Raw genomic sequence first — 27,285 nt, 5'->3', positions numbered from 1 at the left:
AATCTTTTAAGAATTCAGACTATATTACAAAGCGACAGTAATCAAAACAGTATGATACTGTCACAAAAACAGACATGTAGATCAATGGGACAAAGTAGAGAGCCCAGAAATAAACCAGTGCACTTATGGTCAATTAATCTACAACAAAGGAGGCAAGAACTTACAATGGAGAAAAGACAGTCTCTTCAATAAGTGGTGCTGGGAAACTGGACAGCTACATGTCAAAGAATGAAATTAGAACATTCTTTAACACCATATACAAAAATAAACTCAAAATTGATTAAAGATCTAAATGTAAGATTGTAAACCATGAAACTCCTAGAAGAAAACATAGGCAGTACACTCTGACATAAATCGCAGCAATATTTCTTTGGATCTGTCTCCTAAAGCAAAGGAAATAAATGCAAAATTAAATGATTGGACCTAATTAAACTTCAAAGCCTTTGCACAGTGAAGGAAACCATCAATAAAACGAAAAGACACCCTACTGAATGGGAGAAAATATTTACAAATAATATGACCTATAAGGGGTTAATATCCAAAATATATAAACAGCACATACAACTCACTATCAAAAAACAAACAACCCAATTAAAAATGGGCAGAAGACCTAAATAGACATTTCTCCAAAGAAGACATACAGACGGTCAACAGACACATGAAAAGATGCTCAATATCGCCAACCGTCAGGGAAATGCAAATAAAAACCACAATTAGAATCACCTTACACCTGTCAGAATGGCTATCATCAAAAACACCACAAATAACAAATATTGGCAAGGATGCAGAGAAAAGAGAACCCTTGTACACTATTAGTGGGAATGTAAACTGGTTCAGCCACTATGGAAAACAGTATGGAGGTTCCTCAAAAAATTAAAAATAGAAATACCATATGATCCAGCAATTCCATTCCTGTGTATATATCTAAAGAAAATGAAAACACTAATTCGAAAAGATATATGCACCCCAGTGTTCATAGCAGCATTCTTTCCAGTTGTCAAGATATGGAAGCAATCCAAGTGTCCATCAACAGATGAATGGGTAAAGAAGATGTGAGGTAGATGTACATATACATATAGATATAGGTATAGATATAGATAAAGATACACACATACACACACAATGGAACACTAAGCCATAAAAAAGAATGAAATTTTGCCATTTCCAACAGCATGGATAGACCTGAAGGGTATTATGCTGAGTGAAATGTCAGACAAATACAGATAGTGTATGATATACTTACATGTGGAACCTAAAAAATACAACAGACTGGTGAATATAGCAAAAAAGAAACAGACTCACAGATATAGAGAGTAAACTAGTGGTTACCAGTGAAAGGAGGGACAAAGTAGGGGATTAAGAGGTGCACACTACTATGTATAAAATAAATAAGCTACAAGGATATATTATACAACACAGGGGATATAGCCAATACTTTATAATAACTATAAATGGAATATGACCTTTAAAACTTGTGAATCACTATGTTGTACACCTAAAACATATATTATACATCAAGTATACCTCAATTTTAAAAAATAAGAATTGAAGCCTTCAGGGACCAAAAGGAGATAGCAGGGGAGCTTGAAGACAAAGTAAGAGGTCAGTTATAGGACGTAGCTCATATTGTGTGCTTTAGACTTGAAGCAGAGATAGCTAAATATTAAATCACAAAAAAAAATTTACACCAGGGCTGCCCAAATGCTTACTATCTCACGTTAGTGACTTGGGGAGCTGCTGGTCCCATAGGGATAAGTGTCATTTAGGCTCAAGCATGGGAAGGAAGAAGGATGTCTAGCCAGAAACCTGATACTTCGACAAACTAAGTTCCATCCTGACCAGTGGAATTACTCGTTAATTCATTTATTACACAAATACTTATTGAACTGTCATCTCCAGTGCCCCAGACACTCTGCTGTTTTTGTGATATAAAACTGCAAAAGAGAAGTAGAGACACAGACATAGAGAACAGATGTATGGTTACCAAGGGGGGAAGGGAAGGTGGGATGGATTGGGAGATTGGGATTGACATATATACACTACTATACTAAGGAGAACCTACCGTACGGCACAGGGAGCTCTACTCAATACTCTGTGATGACCTAAGTGGGAAGGAAATCCAAAAAAGAAGGGATGTATGTATACGTATAGCTGATTCATTTGCTGTGCAGTAGAAACTAACACAACATTGTAAAGCAACTATACTCCAAAAACAATTAATTTAAAAAAAAAAAAAAAAAAGACTGCAAAAGAGGCCTTGCCTACCCTGAAGGAAAGGGAGGAGTTGGGAGGAGAAGGATTAGAGCAAGGCCTCAGCCCAAGTCAATGCCCACGCTTCAGGGAAAGTCATCCCTCAGCGCGGCAGCGTCCATGTGACTCACCAGGCTGCCTCGGCTACGCACTGCCGGCCCTCAACGGCAGACAGAAGGATCCAGTCATCTGACACCACTGACATTCTGGTCCAGCTGTGGCCCTGAGCCGGGTTATTTATACCTCTGGACTCGAGTCCAGATTCCCCGATGCGGTGGAGACTGTGGACGTGTGCGATGCATCTAGGGCACGACTGCTGTGTTCACAGCCGCTCTCACACAACCTCCTGTCCTGCTCTCCGCACCGAATAGCAGTGTGAACAGAAAAGATGCTGTGAGGGGGAAACTGATACATTAGAATACTAGTTTTTAGTGGGCGGACTACAATTGAGGACTGTGGGATTAAAAAGTATTTTTTTATATTGAAGAAAAGGTGTGCATTACAAACAAGTCTCATTGGATTATTGTTGTCATTTTTACTTCCATCGTGGTTAGAAGTAGAGGGAAGGCAGGATCAGGATAATCTTTGGTCTCTCGTAGACACAGACCATGAGAAAAATATTCCAACTTCAGAGAATTTATTTCCATGGTTGGCAGGAACAAATGTTTGTAGGGAATATGGTATATATTTTTTTAACTGGACACCTGGTAGGTAGAGGCCAATGGGTGTAAGCTATTCTGTCTTTATAATCTGGCATCCTCAGATACTAACACGTGTTGGTGAGGACATGGAGAATTGGACCCCTCACACGTTGCTGGGGGGGAATGTGAAATTCTCTTTGGACAGCATTTTGGCAGTTCATCTAACGGTTAAGCATAGAGTTCCCATATGACCAAGCAATTCCACTGCTGGGTATAGACCCAGGAGAAATGAAAACAGGTCTATGCAAAACTTGTACACAAATGTTCACAGCAGCATTTGGATATTCACAATATCCAAAAAGTGAAAACAACCCACATGTCCATCACCTAAGGAATGAATAAATATAGTGTGGTGTATTCATACAATAGAATATTATTTGGCAATAAAAAAGAATGAAGTACTGTAACATGCTACAACATGGATGTACCTTGAAAACATTATGCTTTGTGAAAGAAGCCAGTCACAAAAGACCACATGTTGAATGATTCCATTTATATGAAATGTCCAGAATAGGTAAATAGAGACAGAAAGATTAGTGGATACCTAGGGCTGGAGGATTTAGAGGTATAGGATACATGGTATCTTTTGGGAGGCGATGAAAATATTCTAAAGTGGATTGTGGCGGTGACTGTATAACTCTGTAGATGTACTAAAAACGACCGAAGTGTGCACATTAAATGGGTGGATTATATGGTATGTGAATTATATCTCAATAAAGCTGCTTTTTAAAAAAATCTAGCTTTGATATCTCAGCATCTTTGACTCTTTCCTACTTGCTGCAGCCATAGCCTTTTGCAGAGGCATTGGGTTGCCCAAAAAGTTTGTTTGGTTAGCGAATACGTTGTTCAGTAAAGTTCTTGGTGAAAATGAAAAGTGCCTTTTATTGTTACTTAAAACCGAACGAACTTTTTGGCCAGCCCAATGTTTTGGGGAAAGCAATGTGAATCTCGGGTGTCTTAAACAAGTCCAATACGGTAAGGATATTTTCTGAGAGTTCATTAGGAATTATTGTTTAACTAAGCCTGGAATTGCAATCCAGTAGCTTCTCAGTAGGGTTGCACCCTCTGTGCTGCTCTGTGGATGAGTCTAGTCTAACAGACGCTTTCTATTTCAAAACACACATTGACTTAGGGTACATAGCACTGCTGGGTAGGCTGATAGGACAAGTTTTGACGTTTGGAAAAATATTTTATCAACAGTATAGTTTAGGTTATAGCCAGTGTATTCGTGTTGTTTGTTGAGCCATCTCAACTCAGGGGGCATTAATATGGACTGGCCTTAATTTTCTCCAGTCACTGCTTTAGGCCACATTTTGTTGAATTTTGCTTTTCTATCCCTTAACAATATTTAGCAGCATTCGGGTTACTTTCAGTTAATAGAAAAGTCAATCTTGTCAGTTTTTAAACTCTCCTCTCATACTGATTTAAATCTAATTTCCTGTTTCCACTCCATCAGGGTGGAGCAAGCAGGTCTGGTTCTCAGACATCTCTTCTCTCCCTTTCCAAGGCCTGACTCCTAGGCTGTGGGGTCAGATAAAGGAAGAGGGCGGCATCCCTGTACCTGATTTCCTGCTTCTTTGGCAAGCAGCATCTTGCCGTCCATGCCTTCTGAGTGACAGCTGTCAAAATGCTGCTTCACGCGCGGTAATCCGAGGTCTCACTTCCCAGTCCCCTGATGTAGAAGACCCAGCCCCGGCTCAACTTCCTTGGCTAAGCCCTTCCCCATAGGTATTGGTAACTTTGAAATGGGCAGGGGCTGGAAGGGGTGGTTGTATGCACATATGTACATACATACATTTATTATACATTTTACTGATGTAAAAATGTACGCAGTTTACAGATAATAAAATATACAGTACTCTTTACTGCCAATTCCATGTAGCTGATTCATTCTCAGAAGACTTACAGTGACTTTTGCAGCTGTAACTGACAAATGAGTGTGGTTCTAACAGGAATGTTGGGTGATATTTTCATACATAGTTAAGAACTAAGACCAAAGTAAAACAAAGAAAAGAGTGTCAGAACTTCACTGGTTGGTGTCATGAGCAACTTCTTTCTGAATCAGATAATGGTTTCATGTGCTGGAAGAATATATCCTCCAGTGTTTATGTTCTTCACTGTGTAAGGATCTAGACACAATAACACTTTTAAGTTTAATCTGCACTATTACCATTTTCTCCATCACTTTCTTAACCACAGACAATCAACAAAACAGTAAATCAAGTCCTCATTTGTAGCATTTGCTGATTTCAAGCTACTTATGTGACCTTCCTGAGTGTGTAATCGGGACAAGATGCACAGTAGTAGCACATGGTGTTTTTCCACCATACGGATAGAAAAGACCTTAAAAAAAACTATGACGATAAATAATAATAGCAGTAAAATAATTAAGAAATGGTTTTAAGTATTGATTACCTTTATAAATTACTTAATTGTAACTTTATATAATTTAATATTTGAGAATGGCTGTGTTTTGTTTTTTTTTTTTGGCTGTGTTGGGTCTTCGTTGCTGCGTACGGGCTTTCTCTAGTTGCGACGAGCAGGGGCTACTCTTTGTTGTGGTGCGCGGGCTTCTCATTACAGTGGCTTCTCTTGTTGTGGAGCACGGGCTCTAGGCACGCAGGCTTCAGTAGTTGTGGAACGCGGGCTCAGTAGTTGTGGCTCGCGGGCTCTAGAGCGCAGGCTCAGTAGTTGTGGCGCACAGGCTTAGTTGCTCCGCGGCATGTGGGATCTTCCCGGACCAGGGCTCGAACCCATGTCCCCTGCTTTGGGAGAGGATTCTTAACCACTGCACCACCAGGGAAGCCCCCCAGCTCCTCTTCTCTTAGCAAGTCCTGAGGAAGGTATTAATGTCTCTTTAGAAGTTGGGGTACTTGATTCCTCTTTTAGCATCACTAGTTATTAATTCTGGGGTAATAGCATATCTTGCTAGACTGGTATGCAGTTTTATTTAGCATTTTCAGAGTTAAATCTAGTTGGGTAACATCCACCACTTGGTTTAAATCATAGACATGGTAACGTTCTCCCCTAAATCGCTTTATGAGCCACGAGGGCCACACACATGCACACACACTATGTATATATGATTTTTTTTTTTCAGGGTACTTAACAACCTTTCTGGTCTGGGTTAGGCCTATAATTAATGGTCTGGTTTTCCCACATTCCAAACTACAAAAAACCTTAACTTTGTCCTACTCACTTGATTTTTTAATTAGTAGACCCTGAGGAATTCAGTCATTCCTAAATCTTGATAACATTCTTCAAAGAGATGTGAAATTCCTATACCCTGGGGTGAACTAGCTTTAATTGCTCCAAGTCTTAGCCTCAAGATTACAGTTCTCCAAGTAAAACTTTAGTGAAGGAAAGAAATGGGGACACGTGAGAACTTATCCTACCAGATATCAAACATACTGTAAAACAGTAGCAAGAAAAACAGGAGTAAATAAAGCAAAAGACAAATTAATCGAATGAAAGAATATCAAGTACAGAGTCAGGTCCAGATACGTATGGGAATTGTATGTGTGATAAAGCTAGCATTGCACAGATGGTTACTGTATGTAAATATAGGAGAATATTTCTAAAATACTGGAGTGAGTGCAGAAGGCCTTTGTCAAATACACATGACATCACACTAAAAAATATTAAGGAAAGATTGACTTATTTAAGTACTGAAAAACTTTAAACTTGTAATGGCAAGAGACATTATAAACTAGGTTAAAGGACAAAAGACTGGGAGAAAATATTTCCTTCACATATAATAGATAAATAGTATTTTCCTTAGAGGTGCACTGAATTTATTTTTGGCTGAATACTGAACAGCCAGCATTAAAATTAATGAACAACCTAAGGCAATGCTGAATGTTCCCACCATAAACTGATCTTCTGAGATACAAGAATAAATATGAAATTTTATTTTAAGAATTTAAGTAATACTGTAATATTATTATTAGAAATTAGAGGGAACTCCCTGGTGGCCCAGTGGTTAGGACTCCGTGCTTTCACAGCCGTGGCCCAGGTTCAATCCCTGGTTGGAGAACTAAGATCCCACAAGCTGAGCGGCCAAAAAAAATTTTTTTTTTAATTTCATGAAAAATTAGGTATGTTTTTAAAGTTTGTCGTGATGACGTCGCAGTATAATTTCTTAGCACTGCCAGCTACTGGGAGACTCCTCTGCAAGACTTAGAGACACTTGCAAGACTTAGACAGATGTTTTCGCCTGATGAAAAGCATGTTTTTCTTTGGCTGTCTATCCCAGTGTGGGTTACTCTTCGTGGAGATTTTACTATCAGATCAATAAGCTTTCTTTTTTCTCGAATGGTAACAAAAAGGTGAAGACTTACCTCCTCAACCCCTAGACTTAAAAGATCACGGTGCAGTGTCCTTGCAGCCCTCCCACAAACCGAAGCTGTGTGCAAAATGCTTAAGGACGATGTCTTCTGGATATGTAAGAAGCCAACAGAAGATTATTGCCCTCACATTTTTATCTCTAATGTTTGCATCCATTTCCTGACTCACACAGTCATTGGATGCACTGCTTTCTCTGCCGGCAGCCACTGGTTGTTACAAGTGCTTTACTCTCAGTTTTAGTATCTGCAGTGGACAATCGTAAGGCCTTTTTTTTGCCAGAAGCCTTCTCCCTTATGATAGCTGCACTTCCATCTCACTTTGAGCGTTTGTATGAATACATGTGAAGACAGTTCCTAATCTTTTCCTTGTATGTCATACTGTCTGTCTTCGACTGAAAGAGATTTTCAGTCCCAAGTTAACATTCATCATGCTTACCAACATTTTAAAAACCAGTATTCAGATATTAGCAGTAAGTCCAAAAGATGACCTGTATTTATTAAATATGATGGTAACCCGATCTTTGATCTCCACAAGTTCAACAAAGCTCAAAATAACGTCAAAGGAGGCATTCGTCTGTTCAGTCTTCCAAAGACTAAAGCAATTTTGGCTGAATACTGAGGCCAAAGCTGAACTTCAGTGCATGCTTAATATTTATAATATATAAAATACTCCTTCATGATAGTAAGGAAAAAATAGACGAAAGGCATGAACAGGGGCTTCCCTGGTGGCGCAGTGGTTGAGAATCTGCCTGCCAATGCAGGGGACAGGGGTTCGAGCCCTGGTCTGGGAGGATCCCGCATGCCGCGGAGCAACTGGGCCCATGAGCCACAACTACTGAGCCTGTGCGTCTGGAGCCCGTGCTCCGCAACAAGAGAGGCCGCGATAGTGAGAGGCCCGCGCACCGCGATGAAGAGTGGCCCCCGCTCGCCGCAACTAGAGAAAACCCTCGCACAGAAATGAAGACCCAACACAGCCAAAAATAAACAAATAAATAAATAAATAAATAAATAAATTTTTTTTAAAAAAAAGGCATGAACAAGCACATCACAGGAGAAGAAATACAAATGGTGAACAAACAAAAGAACATGTTAAACCTCAGTAGACATCAAGTTAGATCCAGATACAACAATGACAGGGATTTTTTTATTTTTTTTGGTTACCTTGACAAAAACAATTTTTAAAGATTCGTAATGCAGTGTTAGGGAGAATGTCCAGAAATGGGATAAGTTGTACATCCTTTTATTGAAGGGCCGTTTGGCAGTATTTGGCAAAAATTTTAAATGTGTACTGTACTCTCTGGCCCAACACTGTCACCTAGAAGAATCTACCCTCCAGAACGACACAAACCTATGCTCAAGGATGTATACAAGATGGTAATACTAGTCCTGATAGCAAAAAATCAAATCTAATGTATCAATAAATGTGCATCAGTAGGGGATGGAAAAATGAATGCTGAATAACTGTGCAAAGGAATGCCCGGTAATTATTAAAAATAATAAGCTAGGTCTATTTCTAGTATCTTAGAAACACAACTACTGTATATTGGCCCAGAGGAAAAGCCAAGTTGCAGAATCATGTGATTCCCATTGGGTTTAAATATAAATAAAGAAAAAAGTCTGGAGGAGTGAGCATCCAACCATTAACAGCAGTTACCTTGAGATGGTGGGAAATTGAAGGAAAGAAGATCGTATTCTTTACATCATACATGCTTCTTTATTATTTGAATTTATTATAATGAGCATCAATTACTTTTTAATTTTATAAAAGATTTAAATAAAACTAGGTTAAACCAAACCATGGAAGAAAAGTTCCATGAAAGACACAAAAAAGAGCTATTCCTCATTGCAAGGCAGACCCACAGAAAGCCTCCAGTGACTTGGTGAGTAAGCGCTCATCATGGGGATAGTGGGACAGTGGTTTATAGCCTTGAAGAATCCAAGAAACAGCAAAGTGCAAACTACAAAGTTCAATACGAAAATAATTAAGTTAGGACCTCCCTGGTGGCGCAGTGGTTAAGAATCTGCCTGCTAATGCAGGGGACATGGGTTCGAGCCCTGGTCCGGGAAGACCCCATATGCCACGGAATAACTAAGCCTGTGCGCCACAACTACTGAGCCTGCGCTCTAGAGCCCACAGGCCACAACTACTGAAGCCTGTGAGCCTAGAGCCCGTGCTCCACAACAAGAGAATCCACTGCAATGAGAAGCCCGCGCACCGCAATGAAGAGTAGCCCCCTCTCGCCGCCAACTAGAGAAAGCCCGCGCACAGCAACGAAGACCCAACGCAGCCAGAAAGGGAGTGAGGGAGGGAGGGAGGGAGGGAGGGAGGGAGGGAGGGAGGGAGGAAGGATTCCTGCTTATATACAAAACAATTAAAAAATAAATAACTAAAAAAAAAGGAGAAAAGTGACAAGAAAGCTGTCACACTCTCCATGAGGTCCCCTTTACTGACTTGCTAGTCGCGTGTAGAGAAGAAACTTCGATGATGAGCCAGTATATAATGCTACAGGGGGACGCCTGCCTTATGGAGTAACTGCTCTTTCTGGCTGTTATTCTGTGTATTCCTTACTTACTTGTCGTATGTTCTTCTATCCATTCATACATCGCAGTAAACGTGGGGTTAACGAGAGGGAAACGGAGACAGAGGGGCCCAGGCAGAGTCCCATGAGGGCAGGAGTTTGCTCATTTAGCACTAGTTCTGCAGGACCTGGAACACAGTAGGGATGCGGTGATAGTTGATGAACGACTGAATGCGTGGGCTCCAGTCCCATGGGAAATGTAGATATACAGCAGACAACTAAAAGGCAGCATTCTCAGCACAGTGATAGAGGTGCGAACAGACAAAACAGAAACGGGGCACATAAGCCTGCTACAAAGCCCCTAGAAGCATCCCCGAGGAGGCTATGCCTGAGCTAAATGTGGAGAAATTCGTAGAAGCCCACCAGGCAAAGGACGTCGCAGAAGCAAAGGTGCAGAGAGCTTATTGGAGGGCTTATCGGAGAAGCTGCGAGTTGTTGATTCTGGTTTAAAGCATGGGTGAAGAAGGCTGGAAAGATTAGGTCTAGATCATGATGCTCTTGGGAGCCATGCTAAGGACTTTGTTGGTTTTGTTTTTGTTTTTGTTTAATTTATTTTATTGAAGTATAGTTGCATTACAATGTTGTATTAATTTCAGGTGTACAGCAAAGTGATTCAGTTACATATATATACACACATTCTTTTTCATATTCTTTTCCATTACGGTTTATCACAGGATATTGAATATAGTTCCCTGTGCTCTACAGTAGGACCTTGTTGTTTATCTATTTTATTTTAGTTTGCCTCTGCTAATCCCAGCCTCCCAATTCATCCCTCCTCTATCATCCTCCCCCTTGGCAACCGCAAGTCTCTTCTCTGTGTCTGTGAGTCTGTTTCTGTTTCATAGATAAGTTCATTTGTGTCATATTTTAGATTCCACATAGAAGTGACATCATATGATATTTGTCTTTCTCTGTCTGACTTACTTCATTTAGTGTGATAATCGCTAGGTCCATCCATGTGGCTGCACATGGCATTATTTCATTCTTTTTCATGGCTGAGTAGTATTCCATTGTATATATGTACCACATCTTCTTTATCCATTCATCTGTCCATGGACATTTAGGTTGCTTCCACATCTTGGCTATTGTGAATAGTGCTGTGAACAGTGGAGTGCATGTATTCTTTTGAACCATGGTTTTCTCCGGATATATGCCCAGTAGTGGGATTGCTGGATCATATGGTAGCTCTAGTTATAGTTTTTTGAGGAACCTCCATACTGTTCTCCATAGTGGCTGTATCAATTTACATTCCCACTAACAGTGCAAGAGGGTTCCCTTTTCTCCACACCCTCTCCAGCATTCGTTATTTGTAGACTTTTTGATGATGGCCATTCCGACTGGTGTGAGGTGGTACCTCATTGTAGTTTTGATTTGCATTTCTCTAATAACTACATGCTAAAGACTTTGGATTTTATCTGAAGAGAATGTCTTCAAGAAGACAATCAGATTTATATTTTTTAAGGTGCACATGAATATTCATTTTCCTGTCTTCATTTTGAAAATGATAGCAGAAGTTTTGTATGTGCCTGACAATAATCAGTTCATTTCATTCTTATAACAACTATAGAGCAGTTCATTTCATTCTTATAACAACAACTATAGCAATTTCATTGTGCAGTTGAGGAAACCGAGGCACAGAGAAGTTAAGTCCTTTGCCTGACATGACGCGGTTATCGGTGGAACCGAGGTACAAAGGCAGGCAGTCTGGACCCGGAGCGCACCCCCTTTTCCATCATACTGGACTGGTTTTGTTTGTGTTTCTTTGAGAATATATGTGTTGTCTTAAGAAAAGGGAGTCAACATTTCTTTGCCATGTGATTTCTCCCATACCACCTACCAACCAGGAGAGAATGTTCTTTGGCCTTGCACATGGAATCACTGGGCAGCTCAGCCATTGCCTGTCGTTCTCCGCTCCCTCTAACCACTCAGCTGCTTCTTACCCCCTTTAGTCTTGACCCCTGTCTCCCTCCTTTCCTGGACGGGCTGTGAACCCTTCTGGTTTCCGGTGTTTCCAGTATAGCCCCCGCCACGGAGAGGTGAGCCTTCAGACGGGGTTGCAGGAGTCGCCTGAGCCTTTCTCTTCTGGAATCAAAGGTGCATGTAACACGAATCTCCAAAAAAAGGGAGGGGGCAGAGCACTGAGATCACCTTTCACTCACTTGCAAATAACCATGCTTGTTGTTCAGGCGCCTGGCGCTGTGTAGGGAAGCAGAGGTCAGACAGGAAAGTAGAGAAGGAGGAAGAAGATGTGTCACCCGTCATCAGTGATCTTTCCGTCTTACACTTCCACGGAGGCTACTATTTCCCAGCTCGTCTTGTGCCAGCAAAAATGATGGCATGATTTTTATACACAGATGAGGCGATGTGGTTTAGCGGTCTGTTGATGGAGAACATTGTGTTCTCAGCTCCCAGCCCCGAGATTTTCCATTGACCACACCGTGAGTCCTGTACCTCTGCCCCAGGGACCCTCTCATACGTACCACACTACTAATTAGGAGAATCAGTAACAATAACCATCTAATAACCAGGAATAATAACCATCTAATAATCAGTAATAATAACCATCTGCTGTGAGAGGAGCCAGGTGTGAACATGCTCTTCTTCTCAGAAATTCAAATAATTACTGACCAAAAGCAGGCCATGTAGGAGACTTGAATTTCAGTTTACTTATTCGCGAGTGAACTTTGTGGCTTTTCTTTAGTAAAGAGGAGGAAGACTGATAGATGATCATCTCAAAGGCTGCCAGAGCCTTGGAGTAGTAACAATCTAGAATCCAAAATGATGGAAAATTTTTCCTTTTATTGTAGAAAGAAAGTGTTAGAGAAATAAGGCCGGGTAATTTATGTTTGGAGACTGTTATTTCATCCCTGGAGTATCTGTATCCAGGAAATGTGAAACCCAATAACAAGATTCAATCTTACTTCAAGTCATAATTATAAATATACTACAAAAGGAGTATCTCATTCCACTAAATTCACTGCGATGATCATTGGATATACATTTATTGCATAGTTTCAGTTCAGTTACTTGTAGTCTTAACTTTTTTCTATTCAACAAAACATTTTAGCATTTAAGAACTATTTGACTGATAACACATGATTTTTAAATTCCTTCATTTTATACCTTTATTCCTTCATTAATACTTTAAATTTAAGATTTGCATAAATTTACAAAGATGCGCACACAATAATGTTCTTCACAGCATTGTTTATAAAGCAGAAAAAGAAAAAAAAAGGAAAACCCAAATGTCTCTAAACAGAAGACTGGTTATTAATTCAGATTAATATTTAAAATGATGCGCAGGAAATATAGTCAGTGTTTTATAAGAACTTTGTATGGAGTATAATCTATAAAATTATCAAATTACTGTGTTGTACACCTGAAACTAATATAGTAATGTAAGTCAGTTATACTTCAATTAAAAAATCAAATCAAATAAGAATGATCAAGTAGGATATAATTATTGATATAAAAAGTTATTCACCATACAGTGAGTTTTTTTAAAGGTTCCAAAAGCAGACTATGATCTTTTTTTAAAATTGTATGTTTAGAAAAGAAGTCTGGGAAGATGTAAGTCAAAATGTTGACAGTACTTCTCTCAGTGAATTTGCAGACGGTTTTCACTTAGAACTTTCTGTCCTGTGTACTGTGTGAGGTGATTTTTTGAAATTGTTAATTATTGTTTTTATATTTAGCATGTATAATTTTGCAGATGGAACAATATTTCTCTTTTCAAAATCGAACTTGAAAAGGTATTATAAAAGAAACTCGGGCTTCCCTGGTGGCGCAGTGGTTGAGAATCTGCCTGCCAATGCAGGGGACACGGGTTCGAGCCCTGGTCTGGGAAGATCCCACATGCCGCGGAGCAACTAGGCCCGTGAGCCACAACTACTGAGCCTGCGCGTCTGGAGCCTGTGCTCCGCAACAAGAGAGGCCACGGTAGTGAGAGGCCCGCGCACCACGATGAGGAGTGGCCCCCACTTGCCGCAACTAGAGAAAGCCCTAGCACAGAAATGAAGACCCAATCAATCAATCAATCAATCAATAAATCTAAAAAAAAAAAAATTAAAAAAAAAAAAGGAACTCAAAGGAATTTACTGCTAATTATTTAAGCATACAAAAAAATGTCTGCACAACGCATGTGAGTTTTATCAATAACACTCTACCGTGTTTTTGAGGTTTTCCCCTCTGCCCCTGTTGAAATAGTATGGATGCTTTTCCCACCCCACTGTCTCCTTCTCCCTCTCCCTCCTTTGTGCTAAAACAGCAGACTCTTGTTCCCAGTATGCCCACTCTCAGTGAGGGTAGATTTGCACTAGAACATTAATGTCACTGGTCCTTCTTCTGACATTAAACCTGTCCTTTACCTCGACCAGTTAAGTCAGGAAGTACAGATGGCTCTTTAGCACACATCACTAATGTAGAGCGTGTTTAACCAAACAGCTGTCTTGAGCAATGTAGACGTAAGCTCTGTTGAAGGTGCCCAAGTTCCGCCCTAAGGCTTTGCATTCCAGAAATTGAAACAAGATGATTTGTTTCAAAGGTAGAGAAATGTGACTCAGACCTCTCTTTGGCCCTTTTTAGACTCTAATAAGGTCATTACTTAGTCTGAACTGAAAGACAACATTTTTTTTTTTAATATCTTGTCAATCCCAGGTGTTTTGTGTCTACATCTGGTACTGCTGGTTTCAATCATCTTGAACCCTGGCTCGGTTGGTTGAAGTGATAGAGTTTCACCATTTGGGAGAGTGAAGGACAAGAGTCACAAAGAGTAGGCAGAGAGGCAGACATTCTGAACACACCCATTGACTATCATTGTGATGTAAGTGAATATAAGAAACTGGCCTCTCTCTAGAATAATGATAACAAACTTAGCACAAGTCCAAGAAAACTTAAGTGAGGTTTGTTAAAACTTAAGCAAGTCTTGGGGACTTCCCTGGCGGTCCAGTGGTTAGGATTTGGCACTTCCACTGCAGGGGGCCCAGGTTTGATCCCTGGTCAGGGAACTAAGATCCCACAAGCCTCTTAGCACGGCCAGAAAACAAAAAAGCAAAAACAAACACAAAAAAATGGTGTAATATAATGTTAGAACTGTAACAAAATTTAAAAAATAAAAGCAAAGTCTTGTCGGGAGGACTTTCAAAAGCTTTGTTATCATCAGCATCAGCAGATCATTAAAAGGTGGTATTCCTGTTATACCTTGGTTATTGCGAAGGTGTGACCTTGAATGTCTTACTGGGTCTTAGCAGACTCTCAGAATCTTCCCGAGTTATGAGGTGGTATTAGACCACAAACCCACTTCCATATTCTTTACCTATTTTCTTTTTTTCATATTTAACGTTAGCTTTTGCTAATATTTTTCCTTTTCCCTTTTGGTTCTTTCTCATCCACGTGCCCTAATACACTCAAATTCTCAACACCAAAAATACCGGAAATAAAACTCAGGGAAGAAGTGAGATTAGAGAATGGAGGGAAACGGGTGGATTCTGGGATCTCCAGAAACCTAAATTACGGTTTTTTTTCGTTGCTTTGAATTGTTTCCATTAACCGTTGATCCCGTCTGGGTGGAGCAGTGTCCCAGGAGACCTGCAGTCAGGGCCCAGCTCCAGCCCTGACGACCCCCATCCTTAGGCTGCAGTTTCATCCCGTGCCAGCCTCCCCTGTGTTAAAGTTTCAGGACGTGGTAAGTCAGTGAGGGTTAGCTGTGACTAACATCTGTCGCTGTCTATGTAGTAGAGAGCTCTGTGGCTTTGATATTCCCAAATATAGAGGCAGAAGCAGCCTGTCGCCCTGTGTCAGTGGGCCACTAACCTGCTGCTGGACCCCTGCCTGGGCAACAACCCAGGTCGGGGAGTTGGCCAAGCTTCCCCCGCCCCCTTCCCCCAGGGGATCGTATCCAGGACCCCGCAGGCCCCGCCCACAGCCCACCTGCATCTTCTCTGTGAAATAAGCATCTACCTGAAAACCAGGGGAGGAGGAGGGGGAGAAGCATATGTGTGGTGGGGGACAGAGAGGGTCACGCTCGTCCGGAGACGTGACAAGAGGCAGCAGTCAAAGCACAGGTAGGTGCTCGTCGGGCGGCGGGGGTGAGATGGGGTCTCCGGGACAGGGTCTCCGGGGCGGGTCACTTGCAGGTCACGGCGAAGGTGACCTCGTTGCAGAGCGCAGCACCTCCCCTCTCTGCCCACGCCCTGAACCGGGGCCAGCTTTGCAGACGCTCCGCTCTCCCCCAGCCTCGAAGAGGCCGAGCTGCTGGCGCTGACTGACTCCCGCTTCTGCTTCCTTTCCAGCTGACCCGCTGGTGGGCAGCATCGCCACGCAGTACATGACCAACAGGGCGGAGCACGACCGGATGGCCAGGCAGTGGACCAAGCGGTACGCCACCTAGGGCCCCGGCCCGCGGCACGCTCACCAAGTGCACCGGGGCCCCGCACCTCGGCTCTGCGTGTCTTATTTTTATCACCTTTGGAACCGTTTTGTGATAGAATGTCATCCATCCCCCGCCCCCCCTCCCTTTCCTTTGCTCCCCACCCCTTCCCGTTTTACTCCCTGTTTAATTTCTGTTAACTTGAAAGATCTGGGTTTTTTTTTTTTTTTTTAATCCCACCTCCACGTGGATGGGAACGTTTGTTTTCAGTGCAAACAATGTCAGATCTGTAATAATACGAGCTTTCTTTCAGAGCTTCGTTTTCCTGTGTGGTTTTGTTTTTTTTTTGTTGTTCGTTTTCTTTGGATCCTTTTTCCCTTCCTGTGATCTTCGGGAAAACACGAGTTCAGAATTCTATCTCGTTTCTACTTCAACGTAATGCTTAGGGTTAATTTTTTTGTACTGAAGTCTTTATCGGTGGGTGCATGCTACTGGGAACCAGATTTTTGTACAAAAGCTTCAATCAGAATCACTGTGCATTACTGAGACTCTGTTTATCACTGGCCTTCTGTCCCCACACAGAAGACTGCTGGATTGAACAAAATAATATGTATTTTGATTTACTTAAAGTGCTTGTAAATTTCTTAGGGACCTGCCACTTTTGACTGTGGATCAGTTGATGTACACTTGTATTATTAAAGCACTCAATAAATCACTGTGGCTGATAAATGCGCTTCTGGTAACCCAGCGTTTGCTTTGCATCCTGGTGACCAGCAGAGTTCTCCAGGCAGCGAGGCTTGTCTAATTCAATTACAGATTCAGGTGTATTTTTTTCATCTCAAGCCTCTAATATTTCCTCGCAGTTGAGTTGCTTGGCACGCGGAATTTCCCCAGCCGTCAATAGCCTGATGATTTTATGGTCGTTTCCGATCACTCTCGTTTTTGCATATTGGCTTCACATCACTTTCTCATGGACATCTTTTCTGTTACAGCCTTCTTGATGCAATAATTCAAATATGTGACTCCAAAAATAGGCTCCTAGCGAAAGTGAGGTCTGAGCTAATCGTTGTGTCAGACCACTTTTGGACTTACTTCTCTCTTCTTTTTCCTCTTAAGATTGTTATAGTGATTGCCCTTGAGTTTGGAGTTTGTTTTTCCACCATAATTTTAGTGGAGGAAGTAAACCCACCTCATATCTGTCATGGTCAGCACATTCAGTGACAAGAGTATGTCTGTCTGGCTTTGACCTTCAGGCTATTTTGGGTTTGCAGCTACAGGAGGCTGAGGAAACTTGTGTGTGGTGTAGCTTGAAAACCACACTGACATGCTGATTAATATTCAGGGTTCTTTATGTTACAAGGCCCGTTGGAAACTCCTGCTTCTACTAATTATAGTTACAAGCCCACCGTACAGTTTGGTCTCATTTAAGGAACATCTTCCCTGCCACATAGTAGGATTTACAAATGTAAGTCATTTACCTCTAAATATTTCTGACTTCAATTTTAATATCTTTATCAGAAACATGTTAAATATCTGATTCAGAAGATGCAGTTTTTATTGGGTTTCAGTGGTTCAAAAGAAATCCTACAGAAAATACATTTAAATGTTGAAAATGGGACTCTTAAACCAAAGTACCTAAGGATTTTTTTAATAACGATTTTACCATTCATTTTATTTGAAAACAGGTTCCAGCTTACAGAACACCATACGGCCTCGGTTACAGCTACTCAAATCTGTAGTTGTAACTAGAGTAACCACAGACAATATGTTTGAATGGGCACAGCTGTGTTCCAATAAAACTTTATTTACCAAAGCAGTCAGTAGCCAGATTTGGCCCGTGAGTTGTAGTCTGCCACTGCCCGTTACAGACCACCATAGACTGGGGGGAAAGAGTCAGATAACTATGTGTTTGACATTTCTTTCCTTAAAATGTTATAAATTTCATTAATATAATACAAGACTGATTTTTAGAAAATTACCCAGACTGTTTTACCACCTACAGACTTTCTCACCACAAAGGTTTATATGTTTAGTTTAATACTTTAGATTAAAATATTCAACCCTAAAAGCACCGTTTTAATATGAAATTTTATTAAACTGATTTTTTTTTTTACTTTTGACTGATTAAACCAGACTCATGATATTAATACTGACTTTTATAGAGAGTATTTAAATTCCGTTTGCCTTTCTTCTTTTAAAATGTCAGCACCATTGGACACATTTTAAATGATGTTTCTAATATATTACATCTACATCTCCAATCTGGTTGTACTTTAGATCATTTTAAAATATGTGTTATTTAGGAGACAGAGATTATAACACCTCTAGTAGGGAATCCTATCAGAAATCCATGTTTGCTATTCCATGATCAGGTTTTCTATCAATTTGATATGAAGAGTCTATACAACTTCTTTCCCCATGTTATGAACTCCAAGGACTTAATGACAAACAAATGTACCTTCCCTTCAAACTGTGAAAGCTGGAAAAACTCCAGAGAGACCAAGAAGCTCTTAGTTGAGCCTGTTAAGTCTAGATTCCAGATTAACATGGTAATTTTATTTGACATCAGAGCAGGCAATACAATTCTAATAAGTTTTCGATAACGCTTGTGAAATAAGATTTGGGAGTAGCTTAACTCTCAGAAAGCTAAATAGTTTTGCTAATAATTATGGGGATAGCATTGACTTTGTACCCTAATATTATTTAACTTTCCAAACATACTATTGCTAGTTGTGTTATTTTGTAGCTTTGTTAAATAAAATGTTGGCAGATCCTTGACTGGGGCAGGACCACTGGTAATTGAGAAAGTAGTTTAAAATGATATTTATTGATCTTAAATAATTCAGAATGTTGTGGCCTTAATTTGTCGTAAAACTGCAAATAAATAGAACAGTCCTCATTTGTTCTTCTACAGGAATCCATTGAAGATAGCAAATGCAGGAGTAGTCGATCTTTCCTTCTTATTCCAAGATTAGAGAGTAAATCTAAAAGTTTATCCTGTAATACTGGTCTGGGAATTAGGGAGAAAGGAAATATTTATTCAGAAGGTACTATACACCAGGCCATACGTTACCTAATAAAAACCTTAGCCCAGCCCTGTAGGGTGTAGGTGGGTGTCACAGTCTGAACGTTTGTATCCCCCAAAATTCATGAGTTGAAATCCTAATCCCCAAGGTGATGGTATGAGGAGGTGGGGCCTTTGGGAGGGGATTAGGTCATGAGGGTAGAACCCTCGTGATGGGGATTAGTTCTCCTATGAAAGAGACCCCAGAGAGCTCCCGAACCCCCTTCCATCATGTGAGGACACAGTGAGAAGCTGCAGTCTGCAGCCTGGAAGAGGGCCTTCACCAAAACCCAACCGTGTCGGCACCTGGCCTTGGACGTCAGCCTCCAGAGCTGTGAGCAGTATATTTCTGTAGTTTATAAGCCTCCTAGTCTGTGGCTTATAGAGCAGCCTGAAAAGACAGAGACAGTGGCCCTGGGTCCTGCACAGCTAACAAAGTACTGAAGTGAGAGTTCCACCCAAGCATGTGACAGCGGAGCCCTTGCTGTCAACTACAAAACCACACACACCTTTCTTCTAATGACGAGATCATACTCTCAAGATAAACTGGCCTGATTCAGTCTTAGAGTCCAGGGGCTGTACAGTTTTAGGTGCTGGGGGTCTTGCCATCTTCAATAAATGGGAAATAAGGTTGTAGGAAGTGTGGCCCTGGTGTTAGATGGGAAACCAAGCAGTACTTCCAATCTTAGAGCTGCTGCCTTACAACTGCCCAGCCCTGGGGAGACGTCACTTGGAAGAGCCCTGAACTTCTCTGCATCTCAGTGCTGCGATGAAAGCACTGTTAACTATTACCAGGCATGGCAATTTTTTGAATGTCTCCATAATAATTTTTGTGCTTTAGAAAGAGATACATTTGTAGAGAACAGCCTGGTGGTTGTCAAGGGGGAGGGGGTGGGGGAGGGATGGAGTGGGAGTTTGGGATTAGCAGATGCAAACTAGTATATATAGGATGGATAAACAACAAGGTCCTACTGTATAGCACAGGGAGCTATATTCAATATCCTGTGATAAACCACAATGGAAAAGAATATTTAAAAAAGAATATATATATATATATATAACTGAACCACTTTGCTGTACAGCAGAAATTAACACAACATTGTAAATCAACTCTACTTCAATTTTAAAAATTGATTAAAAAAAATTAATGAACCAACAGCGATAGTCCATAGTTTATGCAGATTTAAAAAAAGAAAAACGAGATATGTGTGTAATTACTACGGAAAACAGTTGAAATTGTACAAAAGAGCCCTACCAGAGGATCCTGACTTACCCATGTATTTTATTTCCAGGTGGCTTTATAACCTATTAGCATGTCCCCTCTGTACAGGGCTCTCAGGTCTGTGGCATGGGCCTCAGGCCACACAGGCACGTCCCGTACCCTAAACTGGTCCTGCAATTGTCCACAGAGGAAAACTGGAGCTCGCCGAGTTGTCTGCTGATCTTAGCACTTCCAGCTACATCAGATCTGGGAGCTCCTGGAGTTGAGGCCGGCCTCTGAGGACCTCCCGTGATAGCCATGCATCTCCCACAGCCAGGCTCCCCCTGGGAAGCTGGCTGGTCCCCTGGGCCTGGAACACTAGGCCCCTTTCACACTCGAATTCCACCAGGCGCACTGGTGATGTGCATGAGGGTGACCCGCTTACCCCAGTTTAGCTGGGACTTTCCCTCTTTTAAAACGGAAAGTCCCACCATTGTAAAGCAATTACACTCCAATAAAGATGTTAAAAAAAAAACAAAAGCAGAGAGTCCCATGTCTCAGCAACGCCCTCAGTCTGGGACCCCCCCAGGAGTGTTGGTCACGGGAGCTTTCATGCCAGGACTGAATTTCAGCCTAAGGTCTCACGCATTACACAGGGCTGGTTGCGCTCACAGAAATGCTTTGTTTGAGAAAGAGTATTTTTACTCAATGGACAGAGATCCTGTTAGAAAAGATGGGCCCTCCACAGCTTGAGGAATTCCTGTATATTCCATCCTCTCTGGCTTTCACACCCAGCCACCTGCGCTCATTCCCTCTGCTTCTGGAGGCAAATGAGTGAGTGAAACCAACTGCAGCCTGTCTTTGCATCTTCAAACGTGACTTCAGATATGTATGCCTTTCTATGAGGAGTCTTACTACCAAGGAGTGGTCTGAAGCATAATATGCCTTTCTAGAGGATGTTTTTTAAGGGAAATTCCTGAATTTTAAAAATCTCTCATGTATGGGACCCACACAGGAAAATGGAGGAGATAATGTGATCACCTGCCTTTTTTTCTTTTTTTTTGAAATTTTCATTGGAGTATAGTTGATTTACCATGTTGTGTTAAGTTTCAGGTGTACAAGCAAAGTGAATCAGTTATACATATATACATATATCCACTCTTTTTTAGATTCTTTTCCCATGTAGGGCATTACGGGGTATGAAGTAGAGTTCCCTGTGCGATACACTAGGTCCTTGTTCGTTATCTGTTTTATATATAGTAGTGTGTATGTGTCAATCCCATTCTCCCAATTTATCCCTCCCCGCCTTTTCCCCCTGGTAACCATAAATTTGTTTTCTACGGCTGTGACTCTATTTCTGTTTTGTAGATAAGTTCATTTGTATGATCTTTTTAGATTCCACATATAAGTGATACCATATGATGTTTGTCTTGCTCTGGCTGCACCTGTCTGTCTTATTACCTGCTTATATGTCCACATGGTCCAAGTGGGAGTAACCCCAACTGCTCCAGAATTCCCAGCGTCAAGAGTTTTCAGTTTTAAGAAAAACCTTCCCCAATAACCTTGGTATCTTTTGGAGCTGATGTGACCCCTGAACCCTGCTCTATCATCCCCTCCTCCCACTCACCCCTCTAATTAGATGGGAGGTCAGAGTTCAGGATGACAGTCACATCCTGGTCGATAGGGAATTTTAGGAACTTTCTGAGAAATTCTGTCAAGCTATCCAGCAGAAAAGTAACAGGTGCTTGACAACTGGTGCTCCTGGACACATTGAGAAACACCAAGCGAGATTCTCCTGCTGAATCTATAGCTCAAGGACAGTACAGAGGGGCAGAGGGGCCACGCTCGCCTGCTCCAGCCTGCCTCTGCTGAGGTTGCCTGGAAGTAAGATGACAACATTCTTCAAGGCCTGTTCAGCCTCCAGCTTGGAACTACTGACACACCTGTAAATGAAGATGCCCCGCCGTGAACTCTGACAGTGTCAGTCTGCATCCTTTAGACGGACAGCCGACTGTATGTTCCTCAGCAAACAGCTCCCGAGTACTAGGATTTAAAAATCAAAGCAGGAGGGCTTCCCTGGTGGCGCAGTGGTTGAGAATCTGCCTGCCAATGCAGGGGACACGGGTTCGAGCCCTGGTCTGGGAAGATCCCACATGCCGCGGAGCAGCTGAGCCCGTGAGCCACAACTACTGAGCCTGCGCTCTAGAGCCTGTGCTCCGCAACAAGAGAGGCCGCGACAGTGAGAGGCCCGCGCACCGCGATGAAGAGTGGCCCCCGCTCGCCACAACTGGAGAAAGCCCTCGCACAGGAACGAAGACCCAACACAGCCAAAAATAAACATAATAAATAAATAATAAATAAAAATTTAAAAAAAAAAATCAAAGCAGGAGTCACGTCACCAAGATGGTGACAGAGGTCGTTCCCGGCTTCCCTCCCCCTCACAAGAAGAACATCTCACAACTCTTCAAGAACAAGACAGCACTGAGAGAATCCCAGAACTTGGGGTGAGGCTGAAGCACTCCTGCAGCTCAGAGACCAAGAAGGTAAGAGAAGCGGCCACGTGCTGCCCGCATGCCCCTCCCAGGCCAGCACAGCTCCACGAGGAGGGGTCACCCCCGAGCCTGGGTTCCTCAAGTGGGAACAGAGAGCCCGGGATGGACAACCAGCCTCCCCAGCATGGTGGGTCCTTTAGTGGGGTCCCTACTCTGCTCTCGGCCCGCAGGGACTGCAGGGGGATCTGGAGGCTCAACCACGGGGAATCTGTGATGCAGATGGGGGAGGGGCTTGCAAGAACCAGCTCCCAGATCTGGGGGACCGAGTTCCTACCTGCAGGGCCCAAGTCCTCATCCCAGGCGGCGGCTTTGCTCACCGCAGAACCAGGTCAGGGGTGCTCTCTGACCGGGGAAGTCGGCAGGGTGCAGATCTGCCTGACTTGGATCCTCTTTGCCCACGCCCAGGCAAGGGGCTGAGTTCCAGCCCCACCAGAGGCTGCGGACAGTGCCTCCCAGCCCCAGCCGACCAGAAGGGCTGGTGGCAACCCCTGGAAGCTGTGCGGCCCAGTGGTGCTCGGGCCAAGAGGCAGGCAGGCAGAACGGAGCTCCCCCAGGGCAAAGCCAGTACCGGGCCTGCTGCACTCAGGCAGGGGGGATCCATTCATAGCCAAGGCGGAGGGCAGCTCCTGACTCCTCCCCGCTAGAAAGCCTGTTGTGGAAATTGACAAGCAGCCTGGGGAGGCCCCGCCCCCTCCTGCTCAGGCAAAGGAGCTGAGACATAGCCACACCCACTGTGGAAAGCGTCTTCCGGCCCCATCTAACCAGTAGGGCCCACAAAAACCCCTGAAAGCCGTGAGGCCCAGTGGCGCTCAAGCCGAGAGAAGGGCAGACAGAGCCAATGGTTTGCAGAGCAAAGCTAGTGGTCTTGTTCAGCCAGGGGACTTGGGGCGGGGGCGGCTGGAGTGAAGACACCAAACAAAGAGCTTTATCAGTTCTAGAGCTGCGGCTCTCACTGCACCCAGGCAGAGAATCTAATGTGTAGCCCTGTGTATCGCTGAATACAGCCTTCAGCCTGTCCGACCAGGGCGCCTAACCAGGGCACGTGGAAAGCTGCAGAGCCCGTTCACCCGCCCTGTGTAGACGGGCCCTTACACAGCACAGCCCGTGGCTTCCCCGGTCTGCAGAGCAAAATCAGCGCCCTCACATGACCAGGGGATTCAGTGCACACTCAGGCTTGATTCAGGCCGCCAGACAACCAGCTGTGCAGGCCCTGGCCTGCTGCCCTTTCAGTGCAGGGAGGCTAATTCATTGCCCTATCTACTATTTGGGTTTTTTTTTAGAATATGGTTGATTCACAATGTTGTGTTAGTTTCAGGTATACAGCAAAGTGAATCCGTTATACATATACATATATCTACCTTTTTTAGATTCTTTTTCCATATAGGTTGTTACACAATATTGAGTAGAGTTCCCTGTGCTGTACAGTGGGTCCTTATTAGTTATTTTATATATAGTAGTGTGTATATGTCAATCCCAATCTCCCAGTTTATCCCTTCCTGCCCCTCCCCCCTACAAACAGATGTAGGTTTGTTTTCTACATCTGTGAGACTATTTCTGTTTTGTAAATAAGTTCATTGGTACCATTTTTTTAGATTCCACATATAAGCGATATTATATGGTATTTGTCTGACTTACCTCACTTAGTATGACAATCTCTAGGTCCAGCTGCGTTGCTGCACATGGCATTACGTCATCCCTTGTTACGGCTACTGTTGAATATAGCGCCAGTCCTGAGCATCTAGGGAGCCTGACCAGAGAATTCAGACAACTGCGGGGCCCACCCTGCAGCCTCACTTGCTGAAGGTGAGGGCTCTCAAGCGTGTGGTAGCATTTCTTATCTGTAGATTTTTTTAAATCCTGGTCTTCCGACTGGAGGTGAAATTGTTTTAGAAGTACTGGTGTGAAAGGCTTGAGATTCTAGAAAGCTGTGAAAATTGTGTGCCTTTGGGCAACAAAAGTAGATTTCTGTAGTGGAACATTTGGGGCTTCTGTTTCTCCTTCATCAGCTCATTTTAATTTTGTGTTTGATGAATAGAAAGAGTGATCTCCGGGTACAAGATTCTGTATCATCATCATCACCACAATGACGACCCCCTCCTTCAGCACAGGGCATGGAACACACTGTGTAAATATATGTATGTGTACGTATAATCTCATTTAATGTTCGTTATTATCCCCCGAGACGTATATTATCCTCATCATGCAGATGTGGAAACTGACCAGGGATGTTAATAGATCCAAACTCCTGAACTTCCCTGGTGGCACAGTGGTTAAGAATCCGCCTGCCAATGCTGGGGGCACAGGTTCGAGCCCTGGTTCGGGAAGATCCCACATGCCACAGAGCAACTAAGCCCGTGAGCCACAACTACTGAGCCTGTGCTCTAGAGCCCGCGAGCCACAACTACTGAAGCCCGCGTGCCACAACTACTGAAGCCCGCACACCTAGAGCCCGTGCTCCGCCACAAGAGAAGCCACCACAGTGAGAAGCCCGTGCACCACAATGAAGAGTAGCCCCCGCTCACCACAAGTAGAGAAAACCCACGCTCAGCAACGAAGACCCAATGCCGCCAAAAATTAATTAATTAATTAAATTTTTGAAAAGTTGATCCAAACTCCTGTAACTACTAAGTGGCAGAGCTGGGTCTCAAACCCACATCTGTGTGTCTGTGAAAACCAGGCGCAGAAGCAGCACCTCCCAGCCTGAGGACACGTGATACGCATCGTTGTGGATTTACCAGTTAGAGAAGGAAGAAATTATTGGGTTTATACAACCAGAATCCTTGAACCTTGTGTTCAGGGGACCTCAGATAAAGCAAAGTATTGTATGTAGCTCCACCGGGTCCGAAAGCCCCTCAAAAGGAAAACGAGGAGAACAAAGCAGGAGGAAGTGAGAGGGATCCTCACAGTCAGTCTGGAGAGCACAGAACCAGCCACCCAGTGAGCCACCCAGCCAGCCACAGAACCAGCCACAGAACCACCCACCAATCTAGCCACCCAGCCAGCCACAGAACCAGCCACCCAGCCAGCCACAGAACCACCCACCAATCTAGCCACCCAGCTAGCCACAGAACCAGCCACCCAGCCAGCCATGGAACCAGCCACCCAGCCAGCCACGGAACCAGCCACCCAGCCAGCCACAGAACCGGCCACTAAGCCAGCCACCAAATCAGCCAGCCACAGAACTGGCCACCCAGCCACAGAACTGGCCACCCACTCAGCCACAGAACCAGCTACTGCCAGCTCCGCAGCCCTTCATTTCTTCCTTCTGGCAGCAGGTTTCTGCTTTTTTCTTTCTTTCTTTCTTTTTTTTCCCAATCCCCATGGGAAGATTTCTAGTCATTTAATAGCTGAATTCAATAGAAAAATAATGTTTATTCACTTCACAGCCAATTTGGCCAGAACACGTCTCTATTCCATGAAATAACGCACTGATACATTTACGATTCAGAATTGCAGGCACATTCCTTGTGTCCGGTGGTGTGTCAGGCTGGATGAAATTAAATATCACTTTCCTTTTTCTTTGCTGTGGATTCACTCGAGTTGCCCTCATTAGGTGGCACTGGTGCTCTTGGGAGAAATGCCAGCCTTCAGAGTAAAGACCTGGCCAATCCAACCTCATAAAGGTGCAGCAGACCCAAACCAAGATGGGGGGTGCGGGAACAGTAGGTGGACCCCTCACACACACACGCGCGCACACACACACACACACACACAATCTGGCTTCCTTTCTGCCACCTTCCTGAATCCGCTCACTCAAACCCGCTCACTAATCATCAAAGCCAACAGCATCTCCTAGCAGCCCATCTTCAGGCCTCCAGAGCCTTCCATGCTCTAACCCTCCTTCCAGAACTTCCCTTCCCTCTCAGCTCAGGTTTGATCCCCACCCCAAAGGCAGCCTTTCACTCTCTGAATGTCTCCGAGCCCCAGTTTTCTCGCCTTCTCTCTCATGTGACAATCTCATCTCGTCTGCTTTCTGATGACCTCGACATCACTCACCTGGCATCTCTCACAAACATCAGCTCTCAATTTCCAGTTTCCCTCAGAAAATGGTTACCTGGATATCCCACAGCACAGCAGACTGTATTTTTTTAAGTTGAACTCATGCACTCAGTGTGCCTGTGTGGCATCCGTAAACCATGTCCAGCTGCAGGAGAACTACAGAGATAAAAGACAAAGTGCATCCTGCCGGGGACCAAATCGGCCTGACACCATGTGCGTTTGTCCC

General features: G+C 43.2%; 1 protein-coding gene across 2 annotated transcripts in view; it reads left to right on the top strand.

Annotated features, from left to right (window-relative positions):
* The window catches only part of LOC103016226 (ubiquitin-conjugating enzyme E2 E2), a 362,459-nt gene extending 345,484 nt beyond the window's left edge, over positions 1-16,975 (top strand). The window contains exon 6 of one of the 2 annotated variants that reach the window (XM_057545015.1): positions 16,167-16,975. In XM_057545015.1, coding sequence (XP_057400998.1) covers positions 16,167-16,264 — 98 coding nt within the window. In that variant the 3' untranslated portion in view covers positions 16,265-16,975. Of the gene's footprint in view, positions 1-15,449; positions 15,587-16,166 lie in introns of those variants that run through there. The other variant, XM_057545014.1, reaches the window with a different exon arrangement.
* Positions 16,976-27,285: the final 10,310 nt, after the last annotated feature.

The sequence above is a fragment of the Balaenoptera acutorostrata genome, chromosome 4 (assembly GCF_949987535.1).
Source record: "Balaenoptera acutorostrata chromosome 4, mBalAcu1.1, whole genome shotgun sequence".
Lineage (NCBI taxonomy): Eukaryota > Metazoa > Chordata > Mammalia > Artiodactyla > Balaenopteridae > Balaenoptera > Balaenoptera acutorostrata.
The sequence above is the reverse complement of the archived record's forward strand: the minus strand, read 5'-3'. Positions and strand labels throughout refer to the sequence as shown.